Source organism: Balaenoptera borealis, assembly GCF_965194805.1.
Source record: "Balaenoptera borealis genome assembly, chromosome: 13".
Lineage (NCBI taxonomy): Eukaryota > Metazoa > Chordata > Mammalia > Artiodactyla > Balaenopteridae > Balaenoptera > Balaenoptera borealis.
The window spans coordinates 89,893,928-89,913,836 of NC_138870.1; the positions used below are offsets into that span (position 1 = coordinate 89,893,928).

Consider the following 19,909-nt stretch of genomic DNA (forward strand, 5'->3'; position numbering starts at 1 on the left):
ATCGACCCCATCTCCTAAATCAGTTCCAGGATGCTGCCATTCGCTCCATGGCAGGGCCTCCTCACAATAGCAGCATTTTTATTACTTTCCTAAACCCTCAGAGAGAAGTACCATTCCACGCCTCAGGGTGCTCTTTTACTAAAGTTCAGGAGGATCCTCCCAGAAAGTCATTTTCTTTTTCATTTCAGAAATGGAGTGATCTTTCCTTGGCAAGAATTGTCTGCAGCCTAATTGGGTCATTTAGTCAATACAAGATTCATACTTTAAGAGTTCCCTCCCCAGAACTAAATTTCAGACACCTCATGGGCTCAGAGCTTCATAAAATGGTCCTCTAACCCCTTAAGTCTGAAAGCCCAGGGCAGTGAGAGTGAGAAAATTAACCTAGACTGGCAGCTCTCCCATCATCAGTGAGTTGGTCAGAGTTGACTCAATGTGTTTCCTGGTTTGGACAATGAAAGGCTCTTTAGTTCACTCATTGTCTTTTCTTAAACCAAAACTCTTTCTGGATGTCGGTTGGCATGCCCAAGGAGAACCAGAGTCAAGCAGGCCAACCACCGCCAGCAGTGGACTCCACAGAAGGCGGACGAAATGAAAGAAAGTGTATAAGCTACCCTAGGAAGAGCAGATGTCAAAGGCTGGCCAAGTACCATTTATTAGTGCTATCTGGGGAGACCAATAGCAAATACTAGGAGGGCAGGGGACATGACCAGGATAGAGGGGCTGTGTGGGAGAAGGAATCAGGGCGCCATGTAGGACCAACCATTGGACTCCACCCTCCTCCACAGTGAACTTCTGGAAAAAAGCATGCTCCCCCAATTTGCACAGTGAAGGGACAGAAATCCCACCCTCTGTGAAAACAGCCTTAGTCTCCCTCTCCTGAAAATCCCCACAGGTGGCTTTGTTATATGGTTTCATCCCACCCTTATCACTTAGGGTGGAAAAGACAAACTTGTGGTCATCACACCTCTGGTTCTAGCCACTGCTTGACCCTGAGGTATGGCTCAGGACTATCTTGTCAACCCTAAATTCTAGTCTGCTTCGTTGGGCAGCAGAGTGCAGAGCTTAAGAGCTTGACTCTCGAAGCCAGGCTACCTGGGTTTGAAGCCAGGCTACCTGGGTGCAAATCCAGGTCCTGCCATTTACCCATCTGAGTGATCTTGGCAAGTTACTTAACCTTTCTGTTGCCTCAGTTTCTCTCTCTGTTAAAATGAAGCTTCTATCCTCATTGTGAGGATTACCCCAGCACGCAGCAGTAAGCAGACATGTAAGTGTCAGCTGTTATTATTAGGCAGCAAATCTTAGTTTAAGAAAGAAGAACAAACGAAGACATGCCTGGATCAAATCCAGGATTATTGTGGATCTGCATTGGCAGAATCCACACTTGAGATTGCATTTGTGCCCTTGAGGGATGGGAGAGGGGTAGGAGAACAGAGGAAAGAGTGAACTAACACTCAAAGACATCAAAGGATTCCGCAAGCCTGGTTCTCTTGACTGCGGTCCATTCTTCAGGCCCCAGTGGTGTTCCAAAGCACAGATGTCAATCTTGGAGCCATACCTACCAGATGAACCCACTGTCAGAAGTCACTGGAGGGGGCGGAGCACAAATTCCCAAATCAAAAAAACCTCAAACTCTGCAAGCTAGAAGTTAGAGATCATCTGCTCCAATCCCCCTTTCAATATCCAAATCTCCTCTGTAGGGTATGGTCATTGTAGAGACCCCCCCTTCTACACTCCATGAGCCTTCCTAATTTGCAGCCTCGGCAAATTAACAGAGCCATCCCAGTTCATTTCAAAAGACCCTAAGTTACATGGCAATACAGTTCCTTTTTTTTTCTTTAAAAATTAGCTTCAAGTACAAGTGGTGTTATTTGAGGCACTAGAAAATATTGAATTCCAGGAAACCCAAGAGGGCGAGGCAGGACAGCCAGGGAGTAGCATTCGTGTTGGGTTGTTTTATTTCTAATCTCCAGCCTCTAGAAAAATGACTTGGGTGTAATCAAATGAAAACAATGAAAATAATACACTCGAAGGTCAAATAGCTAACTTCATAGGAAACTCATTAGAAACGTGACTGGACAGATTCACAGCCCAAGAGCTTGTTTGTCTGATTATAAGTGAAGAAAACTCTCTGGAGCTGTGTGATTAACAGGGGGTGGGTCCTTCATTTGGATGCAGTCTGAAGAGACTTCATGTGGAACTTGTGAATCTGACAGCAGAGGGAGTGTGTTAAAATGCTCAGCAATTCGCCATGGGTTCAGGAGAGTAAACACAAGCATAATACACCACTTTGCCAAGTTCAACAAACTGTTTCACGGGGCTCTGAGTCCCTGACGAGGGCAGCAACCAAATGGCTGAGGAAGGAAACCCAAGCCCAAAGGTATCGCCCACGGCTCACTGGTGACAGCTGCCAGACACATGTTCTGCTCTGGAATCCACTGATGACAAACGATCGGACCAAGACAAGTTTCTAGAGCAGGGCTCACTTCCTCCTGGTTGGAGTATCAAGCCCATCTTTCTCAGACTGGCCAATTAAATTGAAATCCCTAGGGGTGAGGCCCAGGCATCAGCATTTCTTCTTGCAAACGCCCCATGAGATTCTAATGTGCATCCAGAGTTCAGAATCACTGAAATGGACAATCTGGCCTCAACCTTCTCTGCTACCACCTCCCAACAGAAGTTTCTATTCCAGCCAGAAAGGACCTCTCAGATCTCTAACTAACATCACATCAAGAATGATCAGTATGGTTTATTGAGCATGAACCTGGGACCATGCTTAGCCATTTTATTCATTATCTTAATTAATCCTCACAATCTTATCTATAAAGTAGCTAGCTATTGACTCCATTTTATAGCTAAGGGAACCAAGCCTCAGAGAGGTTAAGTCACTACCCCAAGGTCACACAGTAGCAATTGGCAAAGCAACTGATTCATTCAAATCTAAGCCCATTTGGACAATGCATACATATTCACCCTGCTAGACCAGTACCTGGAGCATAGGTGATCAATACATCTTTGTAAAATGAATGACTGAATGATTAAGTAAGCAAATGAATAAGAACACGGGGTAGTATTAGTGACCCACAGACCTTGTTAGATCAAATCAGCTATCCCTTGGCTTCGAAAGAGCCTAAATGAGGATTTGCCTGCTGCCTGAAAACCCTGGATTAAGTCACTTGAGCCAGAGAAGAAAAATGTTAACCGCTTCCATTGTAGGTATTTCCAAATCACTGATGCTCGCAATGAAGCCCTGCTTTAGTCTCTAACCTACTGAGCAGGGGTTTTTCTAATATGGTGCTTCTCAAACTTGAGTGCATCAGAGTCACCTGGAGGGCTGGTTATTACACAGAACATCAGGTCCACTTGCAGGGTTTCTGATGCAGTGGGTCTGGGATGGGGCCCAGGACATGCTGACGCTGCTGGTCCTGGGTCACCCTCTGAGAATCGCGCTCAAGTGTATTATTCGGCAGTTTATCAGGATCCTGCCATCCTCAAGGGGTTCTCTTCCAGGGGCAGCAAAAGTTTCTCACTCCAGGACCTCTGCTGGGTTCTGTGGAAACATCTTGCACTGGCCCCATTGCCTCTGGCCGCAAGTTGCAAGGGAGGAGAAGGCGGGAATGCCCGTCATCAGAACCTAGATTTTTAAAGCAGTGATTTTCACCAAGAGGCAAGAACTATATCCCCTTCCAGAAAGATCTATCGGAATCTCATAAGGCACAGGTAGCTTAAAAAAGTATATTGTAATGTATACTTCTAAGAAGCTGGGAGGAGCTTTTAACTGATAGTAAACTCATCCAAAATGTCTCCACAGTAGGAGTTCGGAGAATTCAGTAGAATATAGACTCTTTTACGTCTTCTCATGGGCAGCAGGTTTAAGGCTCAAGGAGCCAGGGCATGAAACTCACATGATTATTAAAAGAAACACATTTGCTTGCTACTGTGTTTTTGAAGTTTGAGAGACCCTCCCAAAGGCAAAAGATCACAGCTGACAAATGCCAAATAGCCATCCTACTTTGTCCCAGAAAGCCAGGCTCACCCTTACCTAAGACAGGGGATGTGATGAAAGGGCTGGCCAGTCCAGCATATCACAATGCAAAAAAGGGCCGAGAGAGAGAGATGTAATCTTGCAGGGCCAAGAAAAGAGATTTCCAGGAACAAAAAAAACCAAGAGCATAAAAGTGAAGGCACCGGCCCAATCTCCCCCACTCCCCACCTTTTTGCTTTTACATGCTGGACTGTGCTGTTTCCCTCAAGTGTTGTGCAGCAAGATGCTGGTTCGTGGTTTTGCAGATTGAGTCTCCTGGGCTTCCAAAGGGGAAATGGGGGTGAGACAATGTGCCTTTGATGTTTGAACTTGGGTCCTGAAATCAGAACCCCAGGCAAAAACCGTTTTTATCTCTTCCATCCTAGGCAACCAAGTTGAAAGCTCTGGGGCACTTCCTTTTCAGCTGTTCTTTCCTTATTGTCAATTACCTCCCTGCTGAGAGAATGGAATTCCTTTGACTGAAAACAGGGGTCCATCCCAAGATGGTGCCAGAGATTTCTTTCTTCCTTTTCTCTCTCGATTAGGTTACCCTTAGCATCACACGCTAGAAGGTGTATGTCTATCCTCTTTTATTTACTTAGCATTAGAAGCCAGTTATGGTTTGTGTATTTACACAGAGTTGACAAATTTGAGGGTCAATCACCTTCACCTACATGTCAATAGGAGAGCAACCCCAGGATCTGGTTTGAGAAAGAAACATTTAAAAGGAATTATTTTTGAGATCTGGTGAACAGCAGCACTGATTCAGTGAAGCTGCAGATTTTATGAGCCTGCAGGTACTGTGAATATTATACAAATAACTTACATTTCCATGAACTGCAGCTTAGAAAACACTTGACCTATGAATTTACTGGACTGGGGACCCAAGCTTCTTCCTGAGATGTATGCAGAAATATTCTCTAAAATACCCACCAAGCTGGGATTTAATACTCTCACATATTTAAGACAGTAACCTCTATGAAGGCCAGGAATTATCTGTATCACAGGGTTTAGGACAAGGCTTGCCCCCAATTAGGGGTCGCTGCAGACCACCAAATACCTGGTTAGTATCAGCAGCAGAAGCTTCAGAGTGTTGCTAAATTCAACTCTCAGATTTACCAGTTACTAGTAGTTGGTATAACCTTGGAAAATGCACTTAGCCACCAAGCTGAATTTTCCTTACCATAAAATAGGGATCTTAACAATTCATCTTTCATGGATATAAGGATTAAATGAGATCATACATACACATATCCTAGCACAGGGTAAACACTCAATAACTCCAAGCTATTATTAGTATTATTTTCAAGTGTTAATTTAAAAATGTTACTTCCCTCCTCAAAACCAGTGGCATCCCCCTACTCCTGGTGTAAAAAATCCATACTCTTTCCTTTAGCCAATGTGGTCAAAATCTGGCCCTCTCCAATTTCCTCTCTCCTGCCACCCTATTCAGTCCCTCAGTCTCAGAGACCCTCTGTCACTTCTCACAACACAAGCTGCTTCCCTCCTCTGAGCATCTGCACATACTGTTCCCTCTGCCTGGAATGCCCAGGTCTTCGAAGGGCTCACTTCTCATTCTATTCAGGTCTCAGCTCAAAAGTCACTTATCTGTTCGCTTGTCTATTCACTAAATTTCAGCTCCATAGCCCAGAGCCTGTCTTGTTCACCTTTGCATTCCTAGTACCTAGAACAGAGCCTGGCACATAGTAGGCACTTAGTTTTTTTAATGAATGAATTATTCCTCTGGAACTAGCTATTTCAATATCACCTGATTGTACAGTCCAAAATGGTGCATTCCCCACATGAAACCCCAAAGGTCCTAAACGTACAGGGTTAGGCGCAACATTGCTTTGTCATGTTGCTGCTATTATTGTTACTGCTACTGCTGCTTTTGCTAGGATGGGTGTGTGTGTGTGTGTGTGTGTGTGTGTGTGTGTGTGTCTTTTAAATCACAAAGGTCCTTGTTGAAGAAGAAATTGTAAAGTTCACTTAGCTAATGTCCAAACAGCCAATTAGATGCCTGGGCACTGATTTTTCACTCAGAAAATTAACACATCTCTGCACTCAGCTAAGGCTCCTGATTGGCCCATCAAACGACCAATCAGCTTCCAGGGAGAAGGTTCGCCTTTCACTTTGTGAGCTACAGAGGGACCAGGGTATTAACTCACAGACTCAGTTCCCACCACCATTGCTACCTCTGCACTGCCCCTGCCACACCCCAGGGTTGAAAAGGAGGGAAAAGGCCAGACTGAGGGGGAATGCCTGGGGCACAGTGGTGGGCTGCAGAGCCAGCAAAACAAGACACAAGGTCAGAAATACAGGGCTGAGGCCTGGCAGAAGAAAAAAACAAGTGGGGTAAGAAGACCTGTGTGCCAGGGCCACCAACTAGCCAGCATACCCAGTATTATAAGCTGAATATTCCTGGTCCCACTGCAAAAAAGAAAAAAACAAACAAACAAACAAAAAACCCTATGTTGAAGTCCTAACACCTAGTTCCTCAGAATGCAATCCTATTTGGAGATAGTTTTTAAAGATGTAATCAAGTTAAAATGAGGTCATTAGGGTGGGCCCTAAGCCAAAATGATTAGTGTCCTTCTAAGAAGGAAAAATTTAGACACAGACACATACAGATGTGAAGACACAGGGAGAAGATGGCAATCTACAAGCCAAGGAGAGAGGCCTTAGAAGAAACCAACTCTACTGACACCTTAGTCTTGGACTTTCAAGCCTCCAAATCCAAGAAAAAATAAATTTCTATTGTTTAAGCCCCCTAGTCTGTGGTAGCAGCCCTAGCAAACAAACACACCCAGGGAGTCATGAACCTTCCAGAGCCTCAGTTTCCACAACTACGATGCTGTCCAATATGGCAGCCACTAGCCAAATGTGGCCGTTGAGCCACTTGAAATGTGGCTAAAGTGTCTGAGGAGCTGAATTTTTATTTCAATTAATTTTAATATCCATCTGTAGCTAGTGGCTTAGACAACATAGTTACATACTTAATTTCAGAGGATTTACAGACCCCCTGTAGCTCACTCATGAAATACCCTGTCAATGGACCCCAGATTAAGAACTACTTAGGATGATTATGGGGTCTTCATAACAATGACCTTTTTGAGCTTACCAGTATATGTATCATCTCATTTAATCCTACTGATAAACCCTAGGAGGGTGTAGAATTGTTATCCCCATTTTATAGGTGCAGCCATTGAGGCACTGAAAGGCCCACCATCCTGCTCAAAGTCTCATGTTTGGTGTGAGAACTCAAGCTCTTCCCTGACTCCCTAAAACCAGTTCTAAGGGTTTTATGAATTGAAGCCCAAGCTCTCACCTGAGGCCTTGGTGAAAGTTATTTCTAGTCACCCAAAGAACTTTAATTCATGCTGATACCCATCTTTAAAGTTACAAGGAAGGGCTTCTCTTCTTGAAGCCTCCAGCAGGGGCTGGACTAAGGCCTTGACTTTGATAATAGGATGTTCTTCCATTGAGGTTCATCTCTGGCCTTCCCTTGGAAGGGGGACAGACTCCTGCTCCCCATTCAGCCTGAAGGATTCCCAAGGTCAAGGAGGGCATGATGCTAGTAACGAAGTAGGCTTCTTTTTTTTTAAAGATTTTTTTGATGTGGACCATTTTAAAATTTATTTATTTATTTATTTATGGCTGTGTTGGGTCTTTGTTTCTGTGCAAGGGCTTTCTCCAGTTGCGGCAAGCGGGGGCCACTCCTCATCGCGGTGCGCGGGCCTCTCACTGTCGCGGCCTCTCCCGTTGCGGAGCACAGGCTCCAGATGCGCAGGCTCAGTAGTTGTGGCTCACGGGCCCAGTTGCTCCGCGGCATGTGGGATCTTCCCAGACCAGGGCTCGAACCCGTGTCCCCTGCATTGGCAGGCAGATTCCCAACCGCTGTGCCACCAGGGAAGCCCCAGAAGTAGGCTTCTTGATGCCAGACTTCTGTGACCACAGACCGTCTCCCAAATAAAGAACTGGAAACTTCATGCTGGATTAAAACTCTGCTTCCTGGTAAAGAAGCCTCCAGCTCTAGGCTAAGAAATCTCACAGAACTGCACACAGAGCACGTGACCCACACTGGTCCACACCATGCATGATGGCCTTCAGGTTTCCATGGCAACCGGGCCACACAGAGCAAAAACACTCCACATTTAATAAAACTCACTCTCATCCTGCATTTTGTATCTCAACTCACTTCTCACTTCTGGAAATTCCCATCAATTACCAGGCATATTCAGATTTGTTTTATCAGCCTGGAATTCTACTTTTGTCAGTTCTTCCTCCAAAAAACTCCTTCAAGGCCCAGCTTGGATGCCATATATTTCCATGAAAACTTCTAAGCTTGGGCCTCCTTGGTCCCAGAATATATTGTTTACATATCTACGGCAGGTCCTGGGCAGGGCCTGGGACTCTGCATTTCTAACAATCCCAATTTATGGTGATGCTGCTGGCCCAGGGACTGCAGTTTGAGACTCACCGCAAGAGATGTTTGTGGAATGAATAAGTGACTGAATAAATGCAAATTTCCCTTAAAAATCCTATCTCCAAGGGTCCCAAAAATGAGCTTTAGAAAAATCAAGATAAAAGATATTACCAGCGTTTACTTCTACATGAGGAGCAAAAATAGAAATAGCAGTGGAAAAAAAGCATAGCAAAAACCAGCAGGGAACCAGAAGAAGGAAAACTGAAATATCAGAAAAACTTTAGGGTCACCATCTGGTTTCCTCTTAGCCCTTACTGTATAAGTTATGATGAACAGACCAGAAATTAAAAATAGGTTTATTTTTCTGACTCAACCATCTATTAAAAAATATTCTGCAGAAATGTTTTGACTCAGTAAATCCAAGACTAGGGATTTTTCACAAGAAAATAATCAGAAATGAATGTAAACATGATGTACAAGGAGAGTCTTTAAAGCCCTGTTTATAATAACCAGAAATTTAAAACAATTTATATATTTGACAAAAGAAAATAGATCCAATAAATTATGGTATGTCCGTAAATGGAACACTATAAAGCCTTTTAAAATGTCCTTATAGTGGAATATTTATTGATATAAGAAGAGATGCATGGTATAAAAAATGAAAAAAAATCAAGCTAAAACCCAGTATAAACAGTATGATCTAACTCTGGATAAAAACCACATACAGATATAGAAAAGTAGATTAAAAATATAAATATGTATAAAGAGCCATTTATCAAACTGAGAGAACAGAAATTATTTTTAAAATTTTAACAGTTGTATTTCAATCATTTCTGCAATAAACACATGTTGCTTGTGTAATTTTTTAAAGGATATTTTTTTAAATGATAGACTGGGAAGTTTATACTCTCCATTTCTTCCCACGAGGAACTAAAGAGTTGAAGCATGAGCACCTTTATAAGCTTTTCCCCTCCCTGTCATTCTACAAACACCAACAACTTGAACTGCATTTGCAAAGAATCTGTCACACCAACAGATCCCTCTTCTTTCTTGGCATTTCTTGGACCTGCTGGAAGTTAATTCCTAACTCAGAAAGGCTAACTTTGAATAACTCATGACACCACCCCTGAAGCACCAGCTTTGGGGAATGACATTTACAATAGATCCACCGTTACTTGGCCACCCAGAAAACTGCCATTTTCCAGAAACCATGGCTGTCTCACATACTGGTTTTCAATAAGGTGGGTTGCTTAGCAACCACCAAGAAACTGGGAAGATAGAAGAAGGCACCAGCCAGAGCTATTTTATGACCAAAGTGCGCTGTGCTACATGTGTCTGGTTGCACTCAAGGTAACCAAATAAGAGATAACACCCAGCTATTTTTGCATCATGAGGAAAAATACTTGGCTCCTGCCCAGAAGGGCAATTACCTAAAAATCTTGGCAGGCCCCATGGTATGAGAAATGGTAACTGATACAGGGGTGAAAAAAAAATCACTGACCTTCATAAATACTGATGATATGAGGATGGTTGAGGGATGACATGATCTCAATCTCTCGTCTGATGTGAACCATGTCTTGTTCATCCTTAATTTTGTCCTTACGAATGGATTTTATAGCAACCTATAAAGTCAGGAAATGAAATGTTACTCAGAGAACTAAACAGATGCAAATCAGCCATTGGGAGAGTTTGGAAAATAAATACAGATGTTACTTGTTGGCAGAACCGACAATAACCAAAACAAAGCTTCGAAATACCCCCGTCACATCTTTCATTTATAGCAAAAACACCCTTCTCCAGACAACAGAAAACATCAGGTTTTAACAGCCTGGGTTTGGGATGGTGGCTTTTTTTTTTTTTTTTTTTCCACAAAGCAGAGGGCTGCTTCACACAGCCAGATTAATTTACTCTAGGAATCCTGATCCTTTGAAAAAAGAAAAAAGGAGAGCTTGGTTTACAGGGTGTCGATGACTAAACATGGAGAGGTGAAATTAGCATCACTCAGCCCCACCATGCAGCTGCCGCAGTGATGGATAGAAAAGGCTTTATTGCGTGGCCTGTCTCAAGGCCAGTTCTGCTCAAACCTTGGGTTTTAAGACTCCAGCTTATGCTATGCTGATGCAATTGCTCAGAAGCCAAATCCTTCCTACATCCTTCCTCTCACTAAGGCACCTTTGATAGCAAGTGATACGACCAAAAGGCCCTGCTTGAGAAAAATCAGAGTAAAACCAAGGAAGTTAAGCTAGACTCCCTGCCCAGCCCCAGTTGATTCCAAAAGCTCCGTGCCAATGTTGTCTGCAAATCCAAACTGCAGAGAGTTGCCAGGGCCAAGGCGCAGAGCAATTACTCAAAAGAAACACATAAATAAAAAGACATTAAAGGACAATGGGAATCTAATAAGGAAGAAATATGTTTGCCAATGAATTCATCTCCGCTCATAAACAAGTTGGTTGGTAATTTAATCCGCCTTGGCTCTAAGGGGGGCAAAAACTACGATGGCGGAGGGGGTTATCCATGGGTAACAAGGAAACCTGCCAATCGATTTGCTGCCAGCTCTGAAAGCCTGCTTAGTTCCCTCCAAACTGGTCCTCCTGTGACCTCAACCCTCACCTTAGCAACCTTTCCTGGATGAAAGGAAGTAAAACCACACCTCGGATTGCAAAGGCACGAAGCGCTCTGGAGGAAAAAGTCCTTGTTAGCAGCAGCCCAGGGCCACACCTTGCCTATCACAGGGTCAAGCAGCAGCCCAGGGCCACACCTTGCCTATCGCAGGGTCAAGCATGGGCGGCTGCAGCAGGAACGCACTCACACCTGTGAGCGTCTGCAGTTTCCGACTGGGCACCAGATCCCCGTGCAGCGCTATACATGGAAATGTTTCTAAAATACAACCAGTCCATCTGTGACGCCACAAGACCTAGGAAGCTCTTATTATTCTTGATTTTGCTCTTTGCTGGTTAAATCAACTAGCAGGTCCCCGGATTTCTCCTTTGCAGACCTTTCCCCAGCTGTCATTAAATCAGTATTGGTGTCATTACCTGACCCTACACTAGTGGGGATCTTGTTCACTGCTTTCTCTACAGCGCTTAAAACCATGCCTGGTGCGTGGCAGGCCTGAGAAAACACTGAGTGTGGGCAGGGAGGCAGGTACATAGAGAGGGAAGGGGGAAGGAGGGAAGAAGGGCAGGGGAGCAGGGGTTGATGTTATTAGGTGGATGAGAGGTCAGACCAGGGAAGTGATAGTAGAATTGGAGCAAAAACGGAGGGACCACTCCGATCAAACAGCACCACCAAGACAGGCACGTCAAGAAGATGACTTAGGATTTCTTTGGCATCCTACTTAACGTGGGCAATCGAGGAATGGGGAAAGCAAACAGGAAACACAGGACGCCCTGCTGTAAACCCAGGGGCAGGTAGCACCCTCCCTAGAGTGTGGGTGGACCACGTGGCTGGAGACAAGGAGGCTGCACAGAGATGAATGAGCTTCCAGCTTCAAGGCCCCCTTTCACCAGGGTGCCAGGCCCCCCAGCTCCCCCAGGCCCTCACGACAGCCCCATTCAGGATGCAGCAAGAAATGCCTGCCTTTGCTTACGTCAAATGTAAAGACATGACTTGAAGGCTTTATTTTATCTGAGCAGGGCCTGCGATCCTGGGAGCTTGCTCTGGAGGACCGTGGAGGATGTGGGTGGCTCTTGGACCAACTCCTACATTCCTCCAGGAACTAAAGATGGGCCGAGTGGTGAAACTACCCCTTTGATTATACAGCAGGCTGAACTTGGCCTTGGGGAGGCCCTATTGTCAAATGACAATAGAAGTAAATTCTTTCACCATCCAATGTCAGGGGAGGGTAGTGACATTCTGGGGGGTGAGAAAATAAGTGGACTTGTCAATCCCCCCAACCATGGAGCGAGAGGCCAACGGTCCCACGGTGTATTTGCCAGAGGGATGTTTCCAGCCCAGTGTGAAAAGGAAAGTGCCCACATTCTAATCACACCCCACTCGGCACTGAGGAAACTAAAAGGGCTCCATAAATGTTAATAGCCATGGTGGTTGTCCCTCCACAAAAGCTTCCCTCTTCCGACAATGAATCTTCTATTGAAAGTGTAAAAGAGGGCTCATTCTGCCCCCTATTTCAAAGGCATGGTGGGAGACAAATGCTAGAAATCACTTAGAACTGTGCGACTGTCAAGGCCAGAGGGAAGACATTCAGTTCAACTCCCAAGAGCGGGAGATGACTCACCCAAGGTCATAGATCCAATGAATGGCCAACCACGAAAGCAATAAGGATAGAAATAATAGCGGCATTCACGACGCACTTAATATATGGTACAGACACTGTGATAAGTGCTTTACACACCGCGGATCTTTACATCCTTATCATTCAAGTTTCAGCTCCACGGTCCCTTAGGGAGGCCTTCCCTGACCCCTCTACCTGAAAAGGACACTCCTGGCCTTATACTCTCCCTATACCTTTCCCACACCATCTGAAATTACCCTGCTTCTTTGTTTGCTGCGTATTCAGCCTGAGGCCAAATCCAGTTCCCAGGATGTTTCCATAGGACCCAGATAGCTAAAAATGGTTGTCACATTTTTGAAGAGTTGTTTAAAAAGGAGAACGAGATCTATAAATGCAGCTCTTGTAATGTAATGCAGTGCCTCCTTTGTGAAGTTGAAGGATAAACTGAGCCAGCACACGGTGAGGCAGCATGGCATGATGGTTAAGGACATGGCCTTGAGTCCTGGCTAAAACCACTCACCAGCTGTGTGACCTTGAGCAGGTTGCAAAACCTCTCTGTGCTCCAGTTTCCTCATCTGTCAAGCAGGAAAATATAGGACCTGCCTCACAGGTCCCTATGAGGATTAAATGGCTTAGAACATGGCTGGCCCAGGATAAGGGCTTAATAAATGTCAGCCACATTTAACCCAGAGAGAATACCCCCAAAATAGGGCCTTCCTTCCTTTTCTCCAACCCGAGAACAAACTTGAATTCCTCCTGCTTCCTCGTGGGGTAGCCAGTGAAGGTCTAGGGAATGGAGACCACATTTGTTCCCAAAGTGCAAAAAGGGCAGGAGAATCTCTCTCCTGGGTCTTTAAATTGTACGCTCATCAGAATTGTCTGGAAGCTCAGAACAGCTGAGCCCACATGAGCATCCGTGGCTCCTGAGTCTGAGACCAGACAGGAGGACAAACAACTGGAACCTGAAAAGCAACCTCAGGACCATTTCCCCTTTCTCCTTCCAATAGTTGCCAGGTGAACAGGGGAATCAAATGTTCCCACTTAGAGACAAAAGTCTGACTCACGGTATCGACTTCAGTCTTTCTGGATTTTGACTGTTCACTGACTTAATCCTTTTGAGCGCCCACCTGGTACCAAGCACAGTGCTGAGATACCATGATGCAACATGATTCTTCCCCAGCCCTCAAGGGGGGGGTGGGGAACAAGGGGACAAGGGCAATAAGCAAAACTCACACAATAATTACGTAATTACCCTCGTGGCCAAAGGCTACCAAAGAGATACACAGAGATGCCCGATATTATGGAGCAAACCTCCCCCCCAGTTTTCCTCAATCTTCACCCACATGGGCAAAGAAAGACAGAGGTAAGGAAAGGGCCCAGCAGGAAGAGATTACCAAATGTCTGAAATCATACACCCTCCAAAAAAAAAGTCGTTTGTTCCTGCAGGAGTTGGAGAGATTTCACTCTGCCTTCAAAATGACTGAAGCTGGGAACTCAGGTGTTTAAGCCCGACGCACAGCCCAGCCCCTTTCCTAAGTGTTCCCAAGTCTAGACATCACCGTGTGCCTTATAAATGAGGCCACCCTATCGTTTAATGATTAAACCTTATGGCTGTGGACCTGCAAATTCTGCCCTGCGGTGCCTGACTGTTTAAGAGGCGAACAGCCCAGCCAATGCTGATCCCTCGTTAAATATAACAGCCTTCTCTTCGGCAGTGGTCGTTTTTCCTTTTTTGAATAATCACCCAAAACTACCTGCTCTGCAGCCTGCTGGGCTTCCTTTTCCACAGTGGCCGTTGCGAATGTTAAGAGCTCGGGGATCTAGGCAGGGCTATGGGGAGCAGAGCAGTATGATGAAAGCTCAGGCTTTTGCTGGCTGGATGACCTCAGGCAAACCTGAACCTCACAGGTCTCAGTTTCCTCATCTGTAAAATGGGGTCAGCAAGTCCTAACTCTTGGGGCTGTTGTAAGGAGGAGAAGTAAGTACAGTGCCTGGCCCTCAGGTGTTCACTGAATGGCAGTGACTATAACGAGGCCTGTCAGAACGACACAGCGATACAGGGTCTTGGGCCACACTTAAAGGGGTGACAAGCCCACAGCGCATCATCACACGGGCCTCTCCCCTCCCCATTCCTCCCACACACATCCTCCCCGTCCCCACATTTGTACTGAGGCAAGAACAGGTTAAAATTAATATCCAGCCTGCATGCCTACACAGAGCAGGGCAGTCAGCCATCTTCCTGGGCTGCTTTGGGGAGTGGAGAAAATTCCGGGCAGACTGTGTGTATTTGAGGCTCCAACCAAAAGAATCACTACCCTCTTCCCTCCACAGCCACCTCCCATGATGCTCATTGACTGACATCTGTCAGCCTAAAGAGAGGGTTCCAGAACAGTGCCTCTCAAAGGGGTCCTGGGTATCTGGTCAAAATGAAGATTCTGAATCCAAAGGTCTAAAGTGGGGCCTGGGATTCTGGATTTCTAGCAAACTCCCAGGTGATGCACCAGTGATGTCAGCCCAGGGACCACACTTTGAGTAACAAGATATTAGTGCTTTGTCTTTGGGCTAACATATCAACATTTTTAAAGCAGCGGCGATATTCTTAATAATAACAGTAACTAATATTTATTATGTGTTAACCAGGTGCCAGTGGACTTTATCTCATTTAGTCCTAACTACAACCCCATTGTACAGGGGCACCAAGGCACCGAGGAGATAAACGTTGCCCAAAGTCACGCTGCCTGTAAGAGATGGAGCGAGGACTTGAACCCAGGCGGGCTGAGCCCAGAGGCTGCTGATTCTGGAGGCTGTGGATAAAGTTGGGACGGACGGCAAACATGGCAGGTGACAGAAACTCTCCAAGGATCCCAAACAGTCTCCAAAGCCCAGTGTGATGGGCCCCCTCCAAGCAGATGAAGTTTTTTACAGGGTCCCATGTGAGGTCCTGGGAGGTCAGGAGCTGGGGACTGAGCAGCAGGGAAGAAACAGGGCCATAAACACGGCATTAGCATCACTTAGTGAGAACAAGTTTGAGTTCTAATCCCGGCAACAGGAGCTGGCAGCTTCCCTGCCATTCACAGGTGTGATCTCACACCCGGCCACGTTCCACCGCTCCAAGGGAGCTGCAAGGCACTGAGTCAGAGGCAGCTCAGGGGATCTTTTCTTACCAAGGGGCCCAGAGGCCACTTGCAGTGGAAATGAATGGTTAGCCAAGTCAAGTTGGAGGCCAGCGTAGGGCGTTCCTGCTCTGGCCTGGTTGACGGTCAGAGTTCAAGGCAAGGCACAGCTCCACATGGGCCCCACGGGTCCAAAGCTCCCCAGGATCACCAAACGGCTTTCACTTAGAAAGGCTGTGCCCGGCCATCACCACGGTGACACCAGCCAGGAGTCCACCTTGCAGCCAAAGCCCCTAATTCATTAAATGACCCCCAGCTCTTTGTGAAGAGTCTGGCCAACTCAGGACAACACTCCAGCAAGTTGCCATGATGCACCAGCCCCATGGGAATCCAAGGCAGCTCCACCGCGGGGCCCGTGGGCCTCTTCCTCTCCGGCCTGTTGATCCATGTTGATGCGTGAATGTTTCTTCAGACAGAAGCAGGTTGGAAGCCAAGAGTTGTATCAGCAGGCTCTGAGGAGAGGCCTCCTGATGCCAGCGAGCACAGCATACAGAAGAAAGACCTTTTTCTTCAAAGAACAGCATCCTACCATTCGCCACCACCAGCCTTTTAACCTTGTAAGAGGTTCTGAACATGTAATCCTGTGTAAATCAGCTCTCAATCCTCGATTTCCCAAAACTCCCCATAAGAGATGGTGTTTCCTCAGATGACCCTGATTTTTTTTTTCTCCTGCCATGAAAAATGTGTTCTATCTCCAGAATTGAAACAGCAAAGCAGATTTTTATTTGACGGGGCCAGGGCCCACTCAGGAGGTCCTCAGAAGGGCCTGGGATGTTTTTATCTACAGATACAGTCACCCCTTGTTCTGGACCTGCCCCCTTCAAGGGCTGAGCGAAGAATGTCATTATTGCATGTGTCGATGCCACAAGGGAAGTGGAATTAATGACTAAGAAACTGCAGGCAGATCTACACTCCCTGTATGGCGCTGAGGTTTGTAAACAGGAGAAAGTGGCCAGGGCTGACCGGGCAGGAACCGATGGAAAGTTAGCGCCAGCAGCAACGATAGAGCAAGCGACAAGCCCACCCCGAGCGCGCAGTTAGATTCCAGGAGACAGCACTTTGCCAAAGGCTGGTTGGCGTACCACCTGCATCAGATCCTCCGTCTGGGGAGGAAAGGGGGACGCTGACTGCCATAATGCAGATTCCAGGGCCCACCCCAGACCTATTGAATTTGAGGATGAGGACAAGCTGGGATGGGCACTTTTTACAAGCTTCCCCGGTGATTCTGCTGCACCCTGAAGTTTGACCTTAAACAACAGTCAATGTGGCCGGATGGCACTCCTTCCGTAACTTAAATACTGTGCAGTCATATTAAATGCTAGATGATAAAGGAAAATTCATGAACTGCCCATCTATAAAGAGGGGAATTTAAAACAAGCTACTTCCTTGAAGGGACTCAGTGACCTGCATTAATTTGCCCCTGGGAAAGGGAAGGTTTGTTCCCAGAGGACATCTGCCTCATCCTAGCCCGAGGCAGGCCTGTGGAAGCCCGGAGGCCACAGAAGCTGGCTGCTCATGGGTTACTTCATGCTCTGCAGGCCACCTGGAGATCCCACGCCTGGTCAAAGTGAATGTGTCCAGAGGAGGAGAGAAGAAGTGAGCTCTGGAGCCCCCCATCCTGCCTGCTCTGTGAGAGAGGGTCTAGCCGGGGCTGTGAGGAGCCCCCTCTTACGGGGATCCGCTGGAAATCTCTAAGAAACGATCCCAAGGCCCCCTGCAGGAAATGGTCTCCAGTAGCACAAGAGATGCTACACAGGCAACACCAGCGTCACAAAAATACTGAAAACGCAAGGCTTGTTCAGCTGGGACTCGAGTGGCCAAGCAGGGGTTTATTTTTGGACTCTTCGCATTCCTGAAAGCCAAATGCAACACCAACTCAGAAATCTAAAGTTCAACGGCTCTTCTTCCAGGTTTCAATGGTTCTGGGGAGAGGACAGACCAGACCAGAGGGCTGAGGTTACTTCTAAGTTGGACAGCCTCAAGTAGTAGCATCTGATCACCCTGACACTGTTTACACCACAGCTTGAATAAGCTTAGGATTGTGCAACTTTGATTTATCAAGCTCCAAGCCCAGCAGAGCCCCAGCCAGAACTGCTAAGAAAGCCAGCCTCAGCCCCTTGGCCCTGTCATCAGTCACAGGAACTTGGCCCAGGTGCCCCCTGCACAGGGAGGTACTCGGACAAACATGTCACAGCCTCAGTTTCCTCATCTGCAAATAAGGTGACAAGAGCACCGACCCCACGAGGTTGCTGTGGGGATCGTATCAGATTGTGTATATGATGAAGGGCGAGAAGGCATAACCAGCAACATTATCACCGGCAGATGTTAGAGCTACAAGGGCCCCAGAATGTTCTATGCCAGCCCCCTCGTTTTACAGATGAGGAAACCGAGTCCCAGGGAGATTAAAGTACAGGCCCAAGTTCGCGAAGCTAACAGCAGCACAGGAACGGCAACAAGGGTCCTGATTCCCACTCCACTCCTGGATACATCATACCCTGGGTGGGGATTCCTAACCAAATTCCAAACCACAGCTAGCAGCAGGACTGAAACTGCCACCAAAAAAAAAAGGGTTTAAATTCACATCTACATGTGAGGCAGGGCCCAGCACAGCAAAGTCCCCAGAACTGCTGCATTATTAATAAACTGAGAGGGGGGCGTGGGGCGGAGGTGACGGCCACTCCTAAGCGTGCTGGCAATACAGGACCCGTTTCACAGCACGATGTGTGATTTCATTTCCATCTGACGCCAGGGGGCTGTCCTCACACAGACCTGCTGGGGACACTTTTCAGTCCAATTCAGTCCGAACCTTGTTCCAATATCTAAAGCCTGATTTGATATCACGCATGAGTAGGCATACCTGGGTGGTTCTTATCCCATTATTTCTTAATTCACTGAAAACATTGCTTTTAAATATTAACTTCAGGCGGCCACTGAATCACTGACCTTGGGAACCAATGAAAAAGGGACACAAAAGACCAAAGAAACATTAGCTTTCCAAAGGGAAAGGAAATTAGCCAACTGAGTTTAGCTGAGCCAGGTGAGCAGAACAAAGAAAAAAAAAAAAGTTTTTAATTTCTTAAGATGGTAGGAAACATATAACACACACACACAAATTAAAGGGCATGGCTTTAAATTTTAAATTTTAACCATGGGTGATTTTAAAGATAAGTGAAAGAGAAGAGTCCTCAGAGGTTGTTTTTATCCTGACAGAATCCCTCTTAGGCGGAAAACGGGCGTATAGCAATTAGAGCGCAAAGAACAGCAGTTCAGAGAGGGAAGAGATATGGGGACATGTGTATATGTATAACTGATTCACTTTGTTATAAAGCAGAAACTGACACACCATTGTAAAGCAATTATACCCTAATAAAGATGTTAAAAAAAAAAAAAAAACAGATCAGACAGGGAAGGAATAAGAGCCCGGGATGCGGTCTGTCCCTGCCCCACCCCCCCCAGAGGCCTCATTCATCATCTCCTCACAAGCAGCAGCTTCTTTTCCTTCCAGGGGAAGCTCTCAGCTCTCAGTGTCCATTATCCCTGCTCCACAGCCCCTCCCCCGCCCCGCTGGACCCCCCCTCCCCCTCCACTCCCCCCCATCCTCCCCCCGCCCCCCCCCCCCAGTACAATCCATTTGGATGCTTGTCAGCCCGCTAATTACCGCCCCACCAACCTGCTGCCAGGGATGTTGTCACAGAAGCACCTCCGGCTACAAAGGCACAGCTCCCACCCAGCTCTGCCAGCCCAACCCCCAAGGCGCATGCTCAGTCCCAGGTGGGCATTTCCTGCCACCCCATCAGGCCGGTTGCCTCCATGGGCCTCACCCACACCCATCACCCAATGCCTACCCTCAGGGAGATTGGGGCAGGGGTCTGTGGTCATTACAGGGACTTAAGGAGCAGCCTGGGTGTGTCCATGCCCCTGGACATTTGTGCTTGTCATTTCCTCTGCCCGGATCCCCCCACACCCTACTGTCTGCAACTAACTTCTCCAGCTGACCCCCTCCTCCGCACCCACCCCCTGCAATGAGCCCCCGAAACGCACATATAGGTCCCCTT

The 19,909-nt window shown here is 46.7% G+C and overlaps 1 protein-coding gene and 1 long non-coding RNA gene across 3 annotated transcripts in view; both read right to left on the bottom strand.

Moving 5' to 3' along the window:
* NUAK1 (NUAK family kinase 1) overlaps positions 1-19,909 on the bottom strand; it is a 68,867-nt gene that overhangs the window by 28,891 nt on the left and 20,067 nt on the right. For both annotated transcript variants that reach the window (XM_082351511.1, XM_082351512.1), the window contains one exon: positions 9,949-10,069. In XM_082351511.1, coding sequence (XP_082207637.1) covers positions 9,949-10,069 — 121 coding nt within the window. The remainder of the gene's footprint in view (positions 1-9,948; positions 10,070-19,909) is intronic.
* LOC309609737 lies at positions 10,077-19,270 on the bottom strand. Its single transcript, XR_014233554.1, has 3 exons — positions 13,214-19,270; positions 11,206-13,183; positions 10,077-11,165 (listed from the first exon to the last, which is right to left on the bottom strand). It is a non-coding gene; the product is annotated as an uncharacterized lncRNA (long non-coding RNA).